The 20,753-nt window shown below is 46.0% G+C and overlaps 1 protein-coding gene across 1 annotated transcript in view; it reads left to right on the forward strand.

Moving 5' to 3' along the window:
• Positions 1-20,753, forward strand: part of LOC139802377 (gamma-aminobutyric acid receptor subunit gamma-4) — a 34,692-nt gene that overhangs the window by 7,209 nt on the left and 6,730 nt on the right. Inside the window, exons 4-8 of the mRNA XM_071757510.1 lie at positions 14,945-15,165; positions 15,745-15,827; positions 16,537-16,674; positions 18,161-18,313; positions 20,396-20,598. Of these exons, the coding sequence (XP_071613611.1) occupies positions 14,945-15,165; positions 15,745-15,827; positions 16,537-16,674; positions 18,161-18,313; positions 20,396-20,598 (798 nt within the window). The remainder of the gene's footprint in view (positions 1-14,944; positions 15,166-15,744; positions 15,828-16,536; positions 16,675-18,160; positions 18,314-20,395; positions 20,599-20,753) is intronic.

The raw sequence follows: 20,753 nt of genomic DNA on the forward strand, positions 1-20,753 counted from the left end.
GCTTTTTAGAATTATATCAGCATTACTGTGGCTAATAGCTTGGAGCAGCATGGTCTGTGCATCTGAAGTTGAAGGCTATAGGATGGCCTGAGTGATGTGGTTTGATTATTGGTGTTCTGTGAGCTCCTGCTCACCCCTCCAAGGGTTAACAAATCACCATTGCCTTCAGCCTAGTGATGCTCTGTCAGGGCTTGGAAGCTGGCCGTGCATAGCTGCTGCTCAACCTCCAAGTGATAAATCATGTCAGGATACAAAACTGATTCCAGTCCTTAAAAATGAAAAGGTGATTTGAAAATGCCCTGTGCTGGGTGTGAATTCTGCATCCCTCTCATCAATCACTTGCCATAAATAGCACTAACGTCCAGGAGTGAGCAGGAGGGCAGATTTGGAGAGGGAAGAAATGTAAAGTAATTTCCTCATGTATTTTGTAGACCAGAATGGCATTCTTGTTTCCCAATTAGGTAGCTAAACAAATTTTACATTCCCTCTTCCCTGGGGAAAGGACTTCCTGTGCTCTGCCAGCCAAAATGTGGCAGTAACAAGAAATCAAGGTAGGAGATGGTTAAATGATAGGAAATGGGATGGAGTTTCATTGAAAGAGGGTGGGAAAAGGGTGCAGAAAAGTGGGACCAAGAGGTCCTACAGCTGTTTGCTCCAGTCATTCCATGGACTGTGGTTTCCTCACCATTCGCGTGAACCTGGGTGGGATTGGGGCACTTGAGACTTCCCATGGTGGTGGGAATCTCCATTCACACCATCAGGGAAAGGATGTCCTTGGCCACAAGCCCTTCCAGAGCTGCCTGCTGCTGGGTTCCAGCCAGCATCACCTCAAGCCAAATGAATCAGTTATCATCCCAGTCATCTCCTGGGCACCTGGATGTCCAATTAGATTCCCATTAACACAGTGTTTAGGTGTCCTTGGCTTATCACTAAGCTGAGCCTGGTGCAAAGACTCACCTTACCTCTCTGAGCATGTTTGCAGGAAGAGTTTCCAGGGCGTGCTGCAGCAACAGGAGGAGACTTAAGGGTTCAAATTTTTTGCTGACTGGTTGTTTGCTGTAGTGATTTGCTCCTGTTTTTGTTTTGCAATGGCTTTATTGCTATAGATTATAGCTTTAACTGGTGTCAAGGGCACCTAGAATTCTGCATCACCTTCCTTCAGGGATGCTTAACTTTCATAAAATGACACTGCAAAAGTAAAATGGTTGCCAAAGCTTGGGGCTGAGTGTCTTTCAGTCCATGAGACCCAGCATGGGTGGGAATGGACAAAGTACTTCTGTTCCATGCTTGGGGATGCAGAAAGTCCTGCCCAGAGCTTCTCAGATTCCTCACAGAGGTCAGAGCTGAATAGGTGGAAGCTCCACAAGAAGTAGAGGATCCACTGCCTTCTTGTCACCAGGCAGAAAGGAGGGATCTAAGAGACAGGAGAGGAATGGAAAGGAGTCTCTGCTTGGGGTAGCAGGTGAATCTCCTCCCAGCCACCCTCACATTCCCAGTTGCCCCTACACAGCAGAGAACTCTCTGGAACTGGAGAACCAAGCAGACAAGGCAGTCAGCCCCACGTATCAGAACTGCTTCTATTAAAAATAATAAGGGTAATTGTCATAAGAGATTCCCTTCTGAGGGGAACAGAAGCCCAATATGCACTTTCCCACAGGAAAGTAAACATTGTAACCAAGGATGAGGAAAAAGCTGAGGTACTTAATGCCTTCTTTGCCTCAGTCTTTAACAGTCAGATCAGCTACCCCCAGGGAATTCATCCTCCTGAGCTGAAAGATAAGGACAGAGAGCAGAACAAATCCCCCCATAATCCAGGAGGAAACAGTTAATGACCTGCTATAGTGCCTGGACACTCACAAATCTATTGGGTCAAGCTATTCTCCATCATTTATCAAGATTTCTGGTTAACAGGGAGGTTTAAGATGACCAGAGGTGATGTCCATTCACAACAAAGACCAGAAGGAGGATCTGGGGAACTACAGGACTGTCAGCCTGATATTGCTACCAGGGAAAGTTATGGAGAGGTTCATCTTGAGTGGTCTTGACACCCAGGGAATCAGTCCCAGACATGTGTTTAGGAAAGGCAGGTCCTGCTTGACCAACTTCATCTCCTGTGACCAGGTGACTCACCTTGTGGGTGAGGGAAAGCCTGAGGATGTTGTCTTCTGGGGCTTTAGTAAAGCATTTGACTCCATGTCCCACTCGGTTCCGTTCACCTAGAAAACCTGGGAGCTCATGGCACAGGCAGGTGTAGCCTTCACTGGGTAAAAAGCTGGCTGGATGGCCAGGCCCAGAGAGTTGTGTTTGGTGGAGTTAAATCCAGTTGTCTGCCAGTGTCCCCCAGGGCTCAGTTTTGGGATTGGTCTGGTTTATTATCTTTATTTATTATCAGTGATCTAGATGAGGGGATTAAAATTTTCAGGTGACACCAAGATGAGCCAGAGTGTTGGTCTGCTCAAAGATAGAAAGGATCTACAGCAGGAACTGCATGTGCTGAACTGATGTGCTGAGGCCAATTCTTTCCTTGGTTACCTGCTTCAGGTGTCTGGGATCAGAGGGGATGCAGTCAGGGTTGGTTCAGGTACTGGGGATTCCTCTCTTTGGTATGTGTGAGGAGATGCCATCGTGTGCCAAATTCTCTAGCAAAATTTGATGACAGCCCTTTTGCTGGGATTGTGCACCACCTCAATCTCATTATTTAATGATAATAAAGATGGAAAGAGCAAAATTTGCCTCCATCGTTCACTACCAGTCAGATTTTACTGCCTCTGAAGTGCCTGTGATTTCCAGGGGGTAGGGCTAAGCTCCTGCCTCCATTATTACAGAAAATTTTCTTAGCTTTGCCTATGAGCTGGGGACTGGAACCTGAAGATGGTGATATGTCCAAATACATGTACCAGTCCCTCTCTAGGAAAGAGATGCTGTGCCCTTTTAAATTCATAATACTGCACCTGGCTGCATTAGTTACCATGCAACACACTAATGAAATTGAGGATGAAGAAATTATTTTTCCACATTTGGAGTACTGCAGAATAGATTTAATAGATTTCCATGAATGGTGCATTTGTGAAAACACTGTGAAAAAGGGGGAGGGACAGAGGGGGGAAATGTTTATTTGTTATCAGCTGATGAATAATTGATTTACAAATGTTGTCTTGTTAAATATAAATTAAATCCTCATTTGACACACTTTATAATTTATAAGCATAAGCCCAGCATGAATGAAGATAACTCCCCACTGTCTGCTTTCATGTAAATCCCAAGGAGCCAAGGGTTTGTCTTTCGAAGTTAAAGCTGTCAAGGAGTAGCAGTGAGGAAGGGGCTGTGACAAAACCAGCTTGGGGAGCTGGGGTGGTTTGTCTTGTGGGTGCTTTCTATGCAGAGATGGCTTAGTGAGGGAGGGAGGCAGTGACTATCTGCACAACCTTCTTCCAAGGATTTCCCCCTTTCTGCTCAGAGCTGCCTCTTTGCATAAAATCCCCACCAGTGCCACATTATCAGAGTGTGCAGGATGCTGCTTGTGAATGACAGCTATCCAGGAGCAGGGGCAAAGATCCCCAAGAGAGGAGCCAGGCTCTAAAAAGCCATACAGGGCTAAGCACAGGGCCCCTAGGCAGCTTGGGGAATCTCAGCATGGAAGCAGAGAATCTGCATCCTAAGAATCAGTAGCTGTGCTTGGTTGGAAAGCAATTAGTGTAGAATCCACAGTGGGAAGCCTTAGGTTAGAGCCCTGGTGTCCTGCTGCAAGGCTTGGGGAAATATGTTCCTTTCTTCTTAATAGATGGGGAAAGCAAGACCAGTAATAATTGTCTGGCTCTGAGGAACACTTAAGTCTTGATTATACTTAGCTTTGTCTGCTTTGGAATAAGTAGGAAGGCAATTAAATGAAAATGGCACACTTTTTAAGATGCTTGAATGTGTTGCTCTGGAGCACAAGATAAGCCTATAGGTAAAGGGAATTTGTTAACACACACACAGACACAAGCACACTCTTCTTCCTTCTTCCTTGCACAGTACTGCTCAACTGAAAGGACATTATAATACTTCACAGACTTTCTGTCTAGGAGGCAATAGCCCAGATGCAGCCCCTTCTAGGGTGGATTGCAATGTCTGAAGCATGCCACAGCCCTCTGCCAAGGGCTGCATGCACTTTTTGGCCTGCCTGGTGTGCAATGAGAATCAGAAATCAGCATAAATGCAGTGAAGTTGCAGAGGACTGGCACCTGTGAAGAGCTACATCAGGTTTTGTTCCCTGATAGAGTATAGAAGGAGTTCAAAATGCTGGGATAGGGGTGCTGCTCACTCTGGGCCCCAGTGCTTCTGCTGGCCATTGGTTTCCATAGCTGTGTGATGGCTCAGCACTGCTGGAACTGGCAATGTGTTTATAATGTCTTCAGAAGTACTCATTTGCTTGGAGAGTGCTCATATCTCCTCATTTCTTGATGTTCAGGAACGTTTCTCTGTGCCCAAGTGCTAGGAGACTGCCTGTACCTCTGTGGGCTGCTCACACTCACATAGTGCTGAGGTTGGGTACATGGAGAAGGGCATTTTGTCATTGCCTTAAGAAAAAAGAATCACAAGGCCACTAAAGAAGAACACCAAACAGATGACTTGCAGGACGAATCATGCACAGCAACAGAAGGTCTAATGAAATAAATTAGTTACTCCCATCTTGGACATATCCCAAGAGCTTCTGCAAGTTTCAGGGTCTGCTCCCAAACTGGAAAAGGGCTGATTTAATCATAATGATTGAACCAGATCCTTCTATTACCCAGAACATAGACTAATCCCCTCTAGATATTTTCTGTGTGACATCCGTATCTGTATCTTATTTGTAGGCTATTTATTGTGCAGAAAACACAAGGAATCTGTTAGCAGGGCAAATGAACAGGGCATTTGCTGCTAAAATTTCAAGTTAAATAAAATGTGAAAATCAGGGCAGTGTCCTGCTAGGGGTAAAAGTGTTTTTCTTCAGAGGTGTTTCTGGAGGGCAGTGCCCTAAAGTTAATTAAAATCTGTGCTCCCTGATCTGACACTAAATGGGGAATGTGTCCATACTCAGTCAGGTTTCTTAAACTGCAGTGTCAGTCCTGGCATACAGGTACCTCCACACAGCCATAGCTCAGGCAGCCTCTGGCCCTTGGACAGTACAGGATAAATCAACATTCATAACTAAGTAAGCAGCTCTTGTAAATTCCTTTACAAATCCAGTTTCCAGCCTTCTGCTGGAAGGAATGGCTCAATCCCATTCATCTCATGCCAGCCTTTGGAGAAAACTCACATTTCTTAAGTCAGGCTGGATGCAAGGGTTTGGGGTTTTTGCCCTGGGTGGGCAGCCTGGGAAGGATGCTTAATGTAGGATTTCCCAAGTAGCTGATGTGCTCACCTTGCCAGAACTGAGACCATTTTAACTTGTAATTCTCCACACAATTTCTAACGTAGCTCATGACCACAGCAGCTGCTCCTGGTCTCCCTTTCCAGAGGTCTCTCCCAGCAATGGGTTTCTGCTTGTTAACAGACCAGGACGACAGCTTTTCAGGAACCAGGAGACTCTCCTTACTGGGGCCTGGACCAGGCTGGAGGGATCTCCCCTGCCCTGGCAACTCTCTCAGCTCGCAGCTCTCTCTCATTTTGGTAGGAATGTTGCCCTCTGGCAGGGCATTAAAAGAGGCTTTGCCAGGATGCATTGGTGTGGCCATGGCTTCAGTCACTGGGCAGTGGGAATGTCCCCTTGCCCAACACACAGACTGGTAGGGATGTGTCTGGGACATAGAGGTTCAGGCTCAGAGCTGCTGCATCCAGCATCATCTTGAGAAGAAAAGCTCAGGTGCAGCACTGTACATCCCCTGTGGGTCAGCTGGTGGGGCTGCTTTGCAGTTCCCCAACTTTTCTATATGGAAAGGTGTGCACATGGACAGGCCAGGAAGCACGTGTTTGATTCAGGTAGTGATCTGTGTTCTGAAACTCATTAAATTGATTCTTCCAAGTCAAAGGGAAAGCACTACTGTGTCAAATTTGAAAGACAGGCTCTGAGCTGTACCAGTAGTTGTCATTTGATGGTCTCAATTATTTTTAAGGCAGAGCTGATTAATCCAAGCTGAAGGCTTTAGATGTCTCCACAGTAGAGATATGGGTACTGCAGGTGCATGAGAGCCAAGTCAAAGAGCTGGCAAGAGGCCAGGGTTTCTACTTGAAGGAAAACAGCCAGCATTGTAGGAGAGGGGGTCTCACTCTCCCCTCTCTTGGGACAAATCGCCAAACTTCTTAAGCATTTCTGAGGGAAACATTTATGCTTAGTATTACCAGACTGTTCTTATTTGCTTTTCATGCAGTGATGAATTCTGTCCTATAAGAAGAGAGTATTTGCAAATAGAAGTAAAAACAAAGTCAATCAAATAGATAAGGGTAAAGGAAAGTATTTTGTTAGCTTACCGAAGAAAATAAGTTTCTGAATGAAATTACGTGGTTGGGGGCTAATTCATTTTAGATTTTGACAGTTTTAATTTGTTTTCAACAAAACTTCATTTTCCTCAGTAGAAATTGGTTCTATTTATTTCCTGTGTCACCAAAAGAAACAGTTCTACTGTCTCCCCCAAAAATCTGATGTGAAAACTGACTGGTACAAATGTGTTAGGAAATGGAGATCGTTTCTCAGAATTCAGTGGTTGTGGGTGACCAGAGGCAAGATGCTTCAAGGACCTCTTCATGCCTCAATGTTAAAGGCTGAATAGTCAGACTATTACATCCCATCTCGGTGCACAGGAAGGGTTTAATTGCCCATGATACAAACTGCAAGTGAGCAGCAGTGGACTGGTTATCCTGTCAGCCTGAGCCTCCCCAGGGCAGCAGGGCTGAGGCAGTGCTGTGTTTCTCCTCCCTGCAATCCCTCAGCCCCTCACATCTCCTCTGTGCCTCCAGGCACTTCTTTAATGCACCTGTGTCTTTAGCTTGATGCTTTTTGTGCTGGTAGGAGATCTGTATTAGAGTCAACAAGTGGGTGGGCAGGTACATCTGCCAGGATTGCTCCTGGTGGTCAGTAGCGTCCCAGCCTCCCCTGCTGTAGGTTTGCTGATGCTGCAGCCGTTTCACAACAGTGCAGCTGAGACTCAGCCCACCAATTCACAATGCTACAGCTCCTCAAAACCCCAGGGAAATAATGCTGTGGGTGTGGGAATAAGTCTGGTCCTGGTCTTGATGTGCTCTGGGCTTAGCATGTGCTGGTAGCATAGAGCTGAGGTAGCACCTTGTTCATCTTCATGTCCAATGGGTTTGCTGTGAGGAATTATGTGGTTTTTTCTCTGACCTGTAGTTAGCTGGGAATGGCTCTAAGCACCTGATCAGCTTTTCTCATGAGGAGAATTGCAGGTAGTGATAATGGCTCACCCAGGGGCAGATGGGCAGTGTGACCCAAAACACTTAGGAGTGTGGGTGAAGGAACACCTTGTCTCCATGTGGCTGGGGAACTGGGAAGGTCCCACCAGGTCAGAGCAGGGATTTTGCAATTATTTTAAACCTTGTTTCTGACACATTCTGCCTGATGTGCTTCCCTCCACCTTTGGCAGTGTACCTGTTACTACTCCCACACCAGACCTGTGTCCCTTGGTCTGTCATCCTCCTCCACAGACACTCCAAAGCCACTATAGAAATGTAGTGAGGGCAAGGAGGGGAAGAAAAGCAGTAGGGTAAGGAAGTGCAAAAATGTGTGGGAGTTAGGTGGGTTGTTCCCACAGCGACAGGAAGGTAGGGGGGTGAAGTCAACATGATAACTGACTGATCTCTTCATTTGCTCCCAAGGCAAAAAGCCCTGCAATATTCAGGAAAACTATTTCCTTTTATGATCTGGCAGTGATGGACTGACAGACCTGTCCAAAGCTTGCAGCTTAGCTTGTCCCATGAATCTGCATCTTGTGAGAGGGCATGATGGATGCTGGCTCCTCTGCCACAACAAATAGCTCCCACAGTGACATGGCTTGGATCCGTGTGCCAGAGAGATTTGCAGAGTAAATCTCACTGAGAGAAGGGTCATAGAATCATAAAATCAGAGAATAATTGTCATGGTTGAAGACCTCTGAGATCTTCATGTTCAACTGTCATGAACAACAGAACCATGCCCACCACTGCACATCCTGAAGTGCCACATCTACAAGTTTTTTGAACACGTCCATGAAGAGTGATTCCACCAGTTCCATTGGTAGCCTGTTCCAATGCCTGACTACTCTTTCAGTAAAGAAACGTTCCCTAAAATCTAGTCAAAACCTCCTCTGGTGCAACTTCAGGCTTTTTCTTCTTGTCCTATCACCAGTTACTTGGGTGAAAAGACTGATGCCCTTCATCCTACACCCTTCTTCCAGGTTGTTGTAGAGAACAATAATAAGGTCTCTCCTCAGCCTCCTTTCCTCCAGGCTAAAGAACCCCAGTTCCCTCATCCTCTCCTCATAAGACTTGTTCTCTAGAGCCTTCACCAGCTTCGTTCCTCTTCTTTGGATATGCTCCAGCAGCTCAGTGTCCTTCTTGTAGTGAGGGGCCCAGAACCAAACACAGTACTCAAGATGTGGCCTCATCAGTTTTCACTGATGAAAACTATTTCTGATGCAGGACAGGATGCTGTTGGGCTTCTTGGCCAGATGGGACACTGCTGGCTCATGTTCAGCTGGCTGTCAACCAGCACCCTCAGTTATTTTTCCACTGGGCAGAGGTTTCCAACCACTCTTCCCTGAGACTGTAAGATTGCCTGGGGTTGTTGTGACCCTCAGGCAGATCAACACTCCCTCCCAGCTTAGTAACATAAAATCATAGAACCAAAGCATTTTCAGGGTTGGAAGGGACTTTTAAAATAATTTAGTTCCAACCCCCTGCCATGGGCAGGGACACCTCTCACTAGATCAGGTTGCTCAGAGTCCCATCCAGGCTGGCCTTAAAAACTTCTAGGGATGGGGCTTCCACCACCTCTCTGGGCAACCTGTGCCAGTGTCTCACCCCCATCGTGGTGAAGAACTTATTCCTAACTTCCAATCTAAATCTATCCTCCTCTAGTTTGTACCCATTCCCCCTAGTCCTATCACTACCTGACATCCTAAAAAGCCACTCTCCAGCTTTCTTGTAGCCCCCTTCAGATACTGAAGGCTACAATAAGGTCACCTCAGAGCCTTCTCTTCTCCAGACTGAATAACCCCAACTCTCTCATAGGAGAGAGTCTGTCTTCATAGGAGAGGTGCTTCAGCCCTCTGATCATCTTTGTGGCCCTTCTCTGGACTTTTAAAACAGGTATCTACAGCAGGCTGAGTCTCTACAAAGCTGTTGAGCGATGGGAAAAGGGACTGGGAATATTTAGTTTCTGAGGGGAGCTTTTTGCAGCTTCCACGTGCCATGGAAAGAGAGCAGCCCAGAGCACCAGAGCTCTGCAGGACCTGCTTGTCCAGTGGCTGGTGTCCTGGCTTCCAAATGACAGCCACACTTGGTCTGAAGTGGAAGAATGTCTGGAAAGGAGCATCAGCTGGCCTGGCATCCCTTCTGTAACTGCAGTCCAGCTTGCTTTGCCTTTCAGATACCAAATAGGGGAGACAGAAATAAATTGTTCTTTCTCTCTAACCTGATTAATTTCTTCCAGCTGCTTTCCCCAGCCTTGTGCTCCATTGAAATCTCATTAGGGCTAGGCTGTGATTTTTGTGGTGGCTTGAAAAGAAGAACTGCTAAAGGGAAAAGAAAGCAAAATAGGGAGAGGAGATAAATCAAGGAACTGGCAGGGCAGGAAGTGAAATCTGGCAAGCACAGCAAGGGAGCATGAGAAACAGCATGAAATACGTTTCCTTGAAAGAGTTGGTGGTACAGAGTACATTGTCCCCACCTCCTCCTTCATCTGGGGCTAGGAGAGAACAGCATCAGGAGTGAGGATTTCTGCAGAGGGTGCAAATCCCTCTGGTTTTGTGAAACGTGACACTGCTCTCATTCCTGCCTCTCCATCCTAGGCAAGAGGTAGTGAGGCTGCAGTGTCCACCTCCTGAACTGAACAGGAGCCTGCAGGCAGCCTTATGAGAATCCAGCAGCCAAGGACAGTGAGTTTTGTAAGGACAGAGAGATAGGGCAAGGAGCAGATCAGAGATGGAGGAACAGATCATGTTCCTAGGCAATGATAGATTTGCAGATATCTCCATGGGGACAAGCTGACCCAGACACCCCTCCCCAGGATAGTTTAGGACTAGACACCTTAGGTGACTTGTGAGGCCTCCTGCCTTGCTTTGCCCAGTAAAGAGGAGCTGCAGCAGCTGCTCTCCCAGTTCTGGGCAGTATTAGACTGCCCATCCCAGTGTTTCATTTTAACTGCAGTGAGTCACATGGGAATGGGAAGTGCAATTAAAGAAATTCTAGTTTCTCATCTGAATCTGGCCAAGCTGTCCTGAAGGAGCAATCTTTGGAAGTTAATTGTATGAAGCAAGAAGGTTTGTCTTCTAGACCTTTCAAAAGAAATTCCTTTTTGTCTCATCAAGCACCCCATGAGCATAAAGGACATAAACAAGAGGACCTGTTTAATGTGCTAAGTGCTCTCTCCCAGTTATCCTATGTGCTTCTGTCCTCACCTCTTCACTTCCCTCCCCTGCTTTCTTCTACCAGCTGCTTCAAGCCCAGCATTGTGGAGAGCATCTGAGCATTTAGCAGTAACACCTGACATGCAAACAAGACTTTGGACAAGTCTGGCTTTGCTCTGCAAGCAGCCCAGGCACTTTTTGGAGATCATGGTCACTGGGCTTCATCCTTGCTTACATCAGAAGCTGTTAACACCTGACTTTCCACACAGACCACGTCCTGATCTGAGAGTGGTGAACAAACTAAAAGGAGGTGGCTCCTTCCCTGTGGTGCTTTGCACAATACTTCATTGAAGTGTTCAGTATTAATTAGTTAATTAATTAATTCTGCCCCATCTGCATAAAGCATCCTGTGTCCATGCCTCTGCCTTTTCAGTAATAACTTGGTCAGGACAGTGGAGACAGACTGTGCTTCTACAAACCAGGGTCTGGCTGATGTCATGTCTCAACCCAAGGACTTTTGCTCTAATGACTAATCAGAAACCACACAAGTCTAGGCCACATGTCCTGGGACTAACAGTGAGAGACTCTGTGTGCCAGGCTGCGTTCCCATGAACAGCAGAACAGGCACCATGGCAATCAGCAGCCATCTTGGGGTGTGTGTGAGGAGAAAACAGCAAGTTTGAAGTGGTAGAAAAAAGTGAAAGTGAAAAGCAGTGGTATGAGGGAAAAGCTCAGAAGAAAGGGTTTGAAGGGAATTAAACAGTCTGGTGTGGTTGGCTGTCATGAGTGTAGAAGTCTGACCTTTAGATGTCCCTGCTTGCACATGCATGGAAGCAGGCATGAGCAGAGGTGTGTGGGAATGGGCAGGGAGACATTTCAGAAGCCAGCACTTATTTGAAAAGCCCTGTCCTGTTCCCATCTGCAGAGACTCCAAGGGTGAGCAAGCCATGACTGGGGAGGTCACAATTGACAGAGTAGCATGTACCTCATGTCTTGTTTGAAGGCTCCTGGCACAAGCATAGGATATGGTGATGGTTTTTAATAGCAAGTTTGTATTATAAAAAGAATGCTGTCTCAACTGAAAAGGCATTTGACAAGGACAGCACTGCTGGTGTTGCTGCAAAAATGAAACAGATGGGAAGTTCAGTGTGTCACCTTGAGAACACAGATCATCAGAGCTCTGCTCCTTTTGTCCTTGCAAGCTCCCCTACTCACTCTGGTGTCTTATCCAGAAAGTTCTCTGGGGTCTGATTTGGAGAGAGGAGGACCTTGGAAACATAATGAAACTCATATTCTCATTCTTTTGCTCTTGGTGTTGAGGTGAAAAAAACTCAGTCAGAGCAGGGACATGGAGGCATCCACAAACAAGGAGTCTCACACTAGTGATGGGAGAACTGAGAGAAGCCTGGCACTGTCCTACCACTTGCTGAAGTGGTGAGTGTCAGGCATTAGCATTTGCTATGGAGAGTGAGTGCTTGCACATGTAACACTAGAAGCTTGTTCCTGCCAGCAAGCTACTGGGACAAGAAGTTGTGCATTGGATTTGAGGACTGTTCTAAAAAATATTTTATTTTATTTAGTTATCTGAGTGTGGGGAGTCTCTGTGGACTTTTTGCTACTTTTAAGTGTAGCATGGGACATGAAGCTGGCTGCTGGTGGCAGCCCAGGGTCTGTCAGAATTGGGAGGAATGTCAGGCTGAGAGGAATATGTGGGGTGTCACTGGGACAGAGTAGAGGGGGAAGAGAACCTCTCTCAATCTGCCAGAGAAGTCTCTTCTTTTTTATGATGGAGAATGAGTCAGGGGCAGAGAGAAACTACATGGCTGCAGGAGTTCAAGGAACAGCACTGCCCTAAGTTTTAGGGGCTGAGGGCTTCCTGCTGAACCTTAGCAATTCAGCCTTCATCAGCCTGTACTGTTCTAAGGTCAGTAATAGTGTGAGGCATTTCCAGAAGACAACCTGGTCTGCTTCAGATTGAGATCTCCCTCCAGAAGAGCAAATCCCTCTCAAATGACTGCAGGGAGCCCATGGCCAAACATCTATTTAAAGCACCTGAAATTAGAGCAAACCACAGGGCAGTAACAGCTTAGATGTTTCAGGAGAGCTGAATGACTTGTGCACTACACCTTCTGCAAAGGCTGGCAATGAATGGTGCAAGAGCAATTCTTATAATGCTTATCCCTTCTGAAAATCTGAGCTTGATAAAAAATACTAAACCCCCAAAACAGCTGACCCTCCACTCTCCCAAAACATTTTTTGCTATTAGCACTGGTTATCTGAGATGTGAATGATAAATTTTGCAGCAGGACAACTGAGCTAAGTAGCCAGCCCAGAAGCACAATCTCACAAGTGACTCCAGTTAGGAGGTAGAAACTAATAGTGGCATTGAACATGGATTTATCACTGCATTTTTGGTTGCTTTCTCCTACACCAGAGATATTACTGAGAAGGAGAAATGTAAGCTCATACTGGCTCAAGCGGGGTTTGCAGGGATGGGGGAGAATATGTCAAATGTGGTTCATTTTGGCCCCAGCAGCTGGCAAGGAAAAGAAAAAGGTCTCAAGCAGAATAAAGTCAGCCCTCACCATATATGTCACTTTTTTGGGACCCCATCTTGTCCCTGCTGTGGCTCTGTTTCACAGCTTGATCCATGCCTTCATCACCACATAACCTATTCCCAAGTAGTACCCAGTGTGATCCAGTGCATTCAGATGCTGGAAAGGGCTCCCACCACCCCTTATTTTCAGACAGGAGCCATGCTTGTGCAATACGAGGGCTGCTGCTATCCTAACTCTGTGTCTCCTCATGTCTGTTTTGAATGAACTGTAGAGGCAACACCATCACTTTGAATGTGCTGAATCTGTCCCCTTTTAGAGGTATGTTAGGACCTCACCCTCATCATCTTCACTCATCCCTGTGTCTAACGAGCGTTAAGGATCAGTCCAGAGAGTGACTCAACTGCCTGATGGCAAATGCTCTTTTCTCATTATCTCATTCCTGTGCAAGGGACATTTTCTGTACCAATCACTCAGCACCAGTTTGCTGACAGTGGAGCGAGGATGAGGAAAATGAAGCAGAGTCATGTGCTGCCCTGCTTTGCCTCCCCAGTCAGGACGTGCTGTCCAAGAGAGTGTGGTAAGAACACCACATCTGTTTTATCAGGACGGCTTCTAGAAGCTGGCTCTGAACAAGCAGAGAGGGCAGCAGAGGGAGAATGGGCTACAGGCATAAAAATTCCACCAAGATAAATCAATAGAGGGAGGAGGAGAATGGGAGAGAGAGATGGCAAAGTCAGACCTTTTTCATCTCTGTCCACAGGAGAAAGGGAGACAATGCCTCATTGGTCATGGGGATTTAACAGGAATGAAAGGGAGCAAAATCCAAGTAAGAAGAGAAGCAGTAAGGAGCAAGAGACAGCCTTTAGTGTGGGCTGGTGGAAGTGGATTTAGGGGTCTGGTTTGAACAGATACTGACTACCAGACATGCTCCTGCATAGCACTAATTAGCACCTTCTCAGGCCGGCTGAAAAAGAAGGTAAGGAGCAAATTGGCTTGCCATAGCAGGCAGCAGAACAGGGATCTAATGACATGGACTACTGCCAGTCCAATCCAGACAGGTGCTGCTTCCCAGAAATGTTAGTTATGGGTAAGCTAAGACACCTTGTCTCTCACTAAAAGCAAAGGTCCTCGCTATGGTGGAAACTCTTTTCTCCTCTGTGAAAGAGTTAAGATTTTTAACTGGTTGCATCAAGAGCTTATGTTCATAGCAGCACCTGCCCCAGCTTCCCTGTCTAATCTTCAGAAAGGGGTATCTGCCCAGAAACCCTAATTCCCTGTTTTTTCATATACACCAGTACAAGTCCTGCAGCAATGGATGGGTTCTCACTAGTTTTATGCACAGCATCACTATCGCTACACGTGCAAATGAGGTCTATGGAGCACTACTGGGCTGTATCCTAATAAATAACAGAAAGAGCTGTCTGTTTGCTAATTTTGCTAATCTGGTGGGCAGCTTTCCTTGCCAGAAAGGTGTAGCTGAACTTAGGACTGGATTCAGACAACATCCACACTGACCCTTCAGACCTGTGCTTAAAAGGAGTGTTTGGCTTAAGTTGTCTATCATGAGGAACCTCAAGCCCTTGTTTACATGGCTTTCCAGGCATGGGTCAGGCCAAACATGCTACATCTCAGTCCACCAGTTATCTCATAGTCTTTGGCTCTTCCTAAGTGTACAGTGGATGCACTGACCTCAAGCTAAAGATGAGCCTGGAAAGGTTTCAGTGGTCACCTGCACCTGCTCCCATACTTAAAAAGCTGTGTTCTGGCTGTGACTCCAAAAGAATGGCCTGCAGATCAAAGGACTTGGCTCTGCTTTTGGTTGAATTCGTCTCAAAAAGACATATTCTTCCTTCTTTTTCACAGGAATACACCATTGATATCTTCTTTGCTCAGACATGGTATGATCGGCGTCTTCGTTTCAACAGCACTTTGAAGGCCCTCACACTGAACACCAACATGGTGAGCCGCATCTGGATCCCAGACACCTTTTTTAGGAACTCCAAGAGGGCTGATTCTCACTGGATAACCACTCCTAATCAGCTCCTCCGCATCTGGAACGATGGAAAAGTGCTCTACACACTCAGGTACGTTCAGCAGGCACCGTAGCTGGTTGCTGAGATGGGGGAACAAGGAGATGGTCAAAGTAGAGGATGGGAGAAAATAGTGGAGTTGTCTTCCAGTGATGAGGGTTCACATGCAGTGCTGTTTGCAGAATGGGGTTCCTCTTCCTAGGATGAAGACTTATAAAAAAATCAAAATGTTGTCTGTATCATACCTAGAAAAAAGTCAAAACTACAAATGGTTTCTTAAACAAAAATTCTTTAGAAGCTTATGTTGTTCAGTCCAGCTATTTCATTCTGATAATAAACATTTGGCTTTTGTTCACAGAAATTCTCATTCCCATAAATGAAAAGCTCATGAAACAAAAATCCTTTTTGAACACGAAAATTAGATGGGTTTTCTCACTTTAAAAATATACAAACATGTTTTCTTTTGGTGATGTTTTGAAATGTTCCTGCAAAACAGACTGATCTTCAATAAATTACTGTTTCTCATCCAAGGAACTGAGAATCCCTCTGTCACATTGGGGTGTTGGAACCAAAGCTCCTTCAGCAACACAAAATCTCAGTCTCCCTCTCCCCCTCTCTCTTTTTCTCTGTCAGGCTGACGATAGAAGCTGAATGTCTGCTCCAGCTGCAGAATTTCCCAATGGACACTCACTCCTGCCCCTTGGTTTTTTCCAGTTGTGAGTATACATATTTTTACAACCATTTTAGAAGGCAAATAGAAAAATCTTAGTGGAATGAAGCTCTTCTCAGGAAATCTTCCTGCCTTTTAGCTACATTTTTCACTCAGTCTCTATGACTGTCATCCTGGGCCATTCCCCATCATGGTCTGAAGCATTCTCTCACTCTGGGCTAGAATAGGTCTTCAGGGACAGATTTGCAGCACCTCTGAGTTTCTCCTTAATTTGACTGGATGGTTGGAGGTTATTATTTCACTGACCTTCTGGTCACTTTGACCTACTAGAAAGAATATTTCAGACAGAAGTATCAGACAGAATATCTTCCCCCCACCCCTCCCTTCTTTCCAGACCCAAATTACTTTACTCCCAATTTCTCTACCTCCTCCCTGACACAGGGGGACATAGAGTTTGGAATTTAAAAATGGAGAAGGTTTACTGGAACAGAGAAGGAGCAGTAACACGTAGGATGAGGAACAAATATATACAAAGCCCCATCTTGATGATCAGAGATAAGTGTCTGAGGGTCCCTTGTGGCAGAGCTATGCCTCTCCCCAGCACCCCTGTCTGTCCTTCAGGGTCCGAAAGTCTCTATCTCTCAAGGTCTTCATATTGGGACCATAAAATTATCCTGGCCCCCCTCAGACCATACCATCCATGATATGGATATCCATATATCCATGTATCCATAACATCCTTGCTCCTTTTCCAGATGGTTACCCACGGGAGGAGATTGTCTATCGCTGGAGGCGTTACTCCATTGAAGTCTCCGACCAGCGCACCTGGAGGCTCTACCAGTTTGACTTCACAGGGCTGAGGAACACCTCAGAAATTCTCAGAACTGGGGCAGGTTAGGCAAAAGGAGGTAGCTGACAGTAACATCAGTGTATTGTAGACCTCGTGGGAGGCAAAGGAGTCATCAGACACTCCACCCCACCCCCCCCATAATGATGGGGAAGGAAGGTCACAACAGCACAGTTAGAGAAATGTAAGAACTAAGGGATGGACACTTGCTAATGGGAGCAGAAGTGATGAGGATGAAGGATGAGGGTAAGATGGAGCAGGGGTGGGCCAGAATCTGTGAACTGTGGGGTGACAATGATGGTATGAATTAATCCATCCCTAACTGGAGGGTCAGGAGGGAGAGAGATGGAGCTCAGCTCCCCTCTTGCTGCAGTGTGTGCATAGCATGTGATCCCTGAGTGATGCTTAAAACTGGAACAGGGGTGGGGAAATCAGAACTTCAATTCTGTAAAGTTGTGGGGGGCTGATGAACAGCTGAATTACACTTAAGAGTACACTTAAGGAACAAGGCTGAATGTGTGAAGAAACCAGGGAATGGTGGCTCTTCAGCTCCTCTTCTTCATAATAGCTCACATCTCCTTTCCTTTTCCACAGACAAATGATGAAAGCCTCTCTGGGCTCCTGCAGGTGGGATGAGCTTGTATTTTTAATCCCTCTGAAGCAATAAATTCAGGTAGTGCTCTGCTCCCACTCTGCAGAAAGATGCTGTTGCCAGCACTGGCAGACAGCCTCTAACTGGGGTAGAAAGGCAGCACAAACCAGGACAAGAAGTGGTGCTATGATTGTGTCTTGAATGCACCAGTGGCATTTGTAAATCTCCCTTTTGGTAACTGATTGCAAGCTCCATCTTAACCTTAGAGTTGTCAGGTGGCTTTCTTCCAGTACTCACAAGGAGCCTCTGGAAAACATCAGCTGTAAGTTACCAAGTGAGCAATTAGGATGTAGAGCACCATATGCCTCTTCCAGGGTCAGAACCAGAGCCTCAATTAAGTGATTGAAGGACACCTTTGTAGCTCAGTTATTTAGTTGGCAAGCCAGGTCATGCCAGCATTCCAGTCTGTTACAGCTTCTGTGGAAAATAAACCCTTGTAGCAAATATCTGAAGATGAATACTCTCTATATTTCTTCTCAGAAACTTCCCCAGTGTGCACACAGCCAGGACAGTAGAAATGCAGCCTGATGGCCACATAACCAGCTAAGCAGAAAGCTAATTGGGCAGACACAAAGCCAGCTCTTAAATTAGTCTCAAAGACATTGTCAGACAGCTACAAGGACAGCCAGGTATTTAGGGTGCCCAACAGTCAAAAAAACAGCAAGTCAGCCACAGTGCCAGCAAGTCACAAAACCTACTCAGCTGGCCACACATCTGTCCATGAAGCCAACAAGCTGGGCAGCCACAAAGGCAGCTGGTCAGGCACATAAAACAACAAGAAAAGCTCATCAAAACCACTCCACATTCTGAAAAATTGCTGATTTTTGTGTTTCAGGAAGCCATATGTTATGATTCCAATGTGTCCATTGCTTTTTCCTAGGGGAGTACATGGTGATGACAGTTTCTTTTGACCTAAGCAGACGTATGGGTTATTTTGCCATTCAGACCTACATTCCCTGCATCTTGACTGTTGTTCTTTCCTGGGTTTCCTTCTGGATCAAGAGAGACTCTACACCAGCCAGGACATCTCTGGGTAAGAGACAGGTTGCATGTCTGATGCTTGTTGAACTCTGCAAGGCTAGCAGACTGGCACTGTTGGGGTACAAAATCTCCTAAAGCACTTTGCCATTTTCTGTCATTATTCAGCTTACTGTCCACTCCTCCATCATCCTGTTTGTAACACTATCCTCAGGCTTAATCAAATCTCCAGCCCTGCTGGCTTGGACTACTGTATTATTTCAGGATAGCACAACACTCCCAGGTCTTCATCTGAGACCTGAACATAATATTTTACAAACTGACAATGTGGTATTCTCATGAATGAAAAGGAGGAGGGAAGGGGGGAGCTGTGGCATTGCAACAAAGGCCAAAGAGGAGTCCAGGACACGGCAGCATCTGCCAATTGTTTAGCTTTTCCCAGAAACTTGCAATGGCTCTTTGAGGCAAAAAAAGATGTTATGTTGATTGAATCCTGCTCTGATAGGTGCTCAAGAGGTCTTTATGAATCTTGAGTACACTTTGGCTGTAAATGCATTTTGCAGAAAGCTCTGGTCCTCAGCACTCTCCATCCCATCAGCCCTTTCCTTTTAATTTGAGGTAGCATTCCCAGCCCTGCCTGAAGGCAGGGAGGGAGAGACAAGGACCTCTCAGCATCAGTCAGGACTAATAAGAGCATATCCATTCTGACCACCTCTAGCCACGTTCCTATCAAAATCAAAAACAAAGCAGGAGGAGAAGTAAGGTGCCATTTTCATTGGAGGTGAAGGTACAACATAGTTCATGGCTGGGAAAGGAAGGAACAGCAAAGGGCACTATGTTCTGCACAGCTGACACCACTATGGTGGCTATCACCAAAAAAAAAAAAAAGTTTCCACAGAAGGGGGACCCTCTCTGTGAGGAGGGACCTCAGCACATTAAAAGTAAGGCATCCTCTCCACAGCCCTTGTTGTACTTAATACAAATGATCCCCAGTATATCCCATGGCCATAGCCTACACTAAAGAAATGTATACTGGACCAGTTCCATTTGCATTCCAAATATATGGAAAGTTACATCACATCTGCTAATGCAAACAAAGCAGAAAATATGAGCACCTCTTGCCATGCTACCACCAGAGCCATTGGGATGACCCCAGGAAAGGCTGTCATGTGGATTTATATGAATGTTAGAAAAGGAAAAAACAGTGGAGGAGATCATGATAACAAGTCTTGCAGCTGATTCTTTGTTGGCTCCTGATACTTCATTTCTGGAAACACTCCTGTGAGCACTATTGCTGCTACCAACCAGTCCAAGCCTCAACCAAGTGAAAAGAGATTCTTGATCATCTTCTACCCTTGCCTCTAGGTCAAGGCATAGATTGTGAAAAACTGTCACTGAAAAACAGTCATGAGTAGGTTGAAAAGTTTATAGGTAAGAAATAATAGACCAAGACAGCAAAGGTATCCTTGTGGTTGGTGATCAGGAAGGCTACCTGATCACAGGGAGCCTATGGAAAAAGCCTTCTTACTCTATCTACAAGAGGCATTACTGTTCCAGGCTCTCATTCTGCTGGGGGCTTCAACCACCCTGACATCTGCTGGAAAAGTAACACAGCAAATTCCAGGCAATCCTGGACACTCCTGGAGGGCACTGAGGGTAACTTCTTAAGCCAGGCAATAGACACCCCTACCAGAGAGGATGTGGTACTGGACCTGACGGTCAGCAGCACAAGTGAGCTAACTGGTAACATCAAGATTGGAGGCAGCCTGGGCTGTAGTGACCATGCACTGCTGCATACAGAGAAGGATGGCCAATGGCTACTGCCCCTTACCATGTGCTGCTTTTGGAGTCTCTTCCCATTATCCAAGCAGTTTTTCCTGTGTATAGCCTTAAGGAGAATTTGAGTTCCCCAGTCCTCTACCAGTACACATTGATGGCCTATGTGACACCTGGGTTTTGAACAGCTCTTTATCCAGAGAGCATTGTCAGAGAGCACCTCAAGACCAGAGTCTTGCTGAGAAGAGCAAAAGTGGGACTCCCCACAGCAGAGGGGAAATTGGGGTGTTTGGAGCCTGGAGATATATCAAAAGCAAAAGTGCTCCTCTTCATTACTTAAACCAGCTCTTTTCTCTCTTAGGAATCACTACTGTGCTAACAATGACCACCCTAAGTACCATCTCCCGCAAGCACCTTCCCCGTGTTTCCTACATCACAGCCATGGACCTCTTTGTCTCTGTGTGCTTCATCTTCGTCTTTGCAGCTCTCATGGAGTATGCAACCCTCAACTACCTGGTGGGAAACAAGAAACTACTTGGGCACAACAACAGGAAAGCCAGGCTGGTAGGTCAAAGGGGCCAGCAGAGTAGAACTTCATGATATTCATAAATATCATTTCTGGGCCTGCATTGGAAACTGCTGACGTGGCTTAGTGCCTGACACATATGGTGTTCATAAGGTCTTCAAACCACTCCATGTGCTGGGTCTGAGCACCTGAA

The sequence above is a fragment of the Heliangelus exortis genome, chromosome 14 (genome assembly GCF_036169615.1).
Source record: "Heliangelus exortis chromosome 14, bHelExo1.hap1, whole genome shotgun sequence".
Lineage (NCBI taxonomy): Eukaryota > Metazoa > Chordata > Aves > Apodiformes > Trochilidae > Heliangelus > Heliangelus exortis.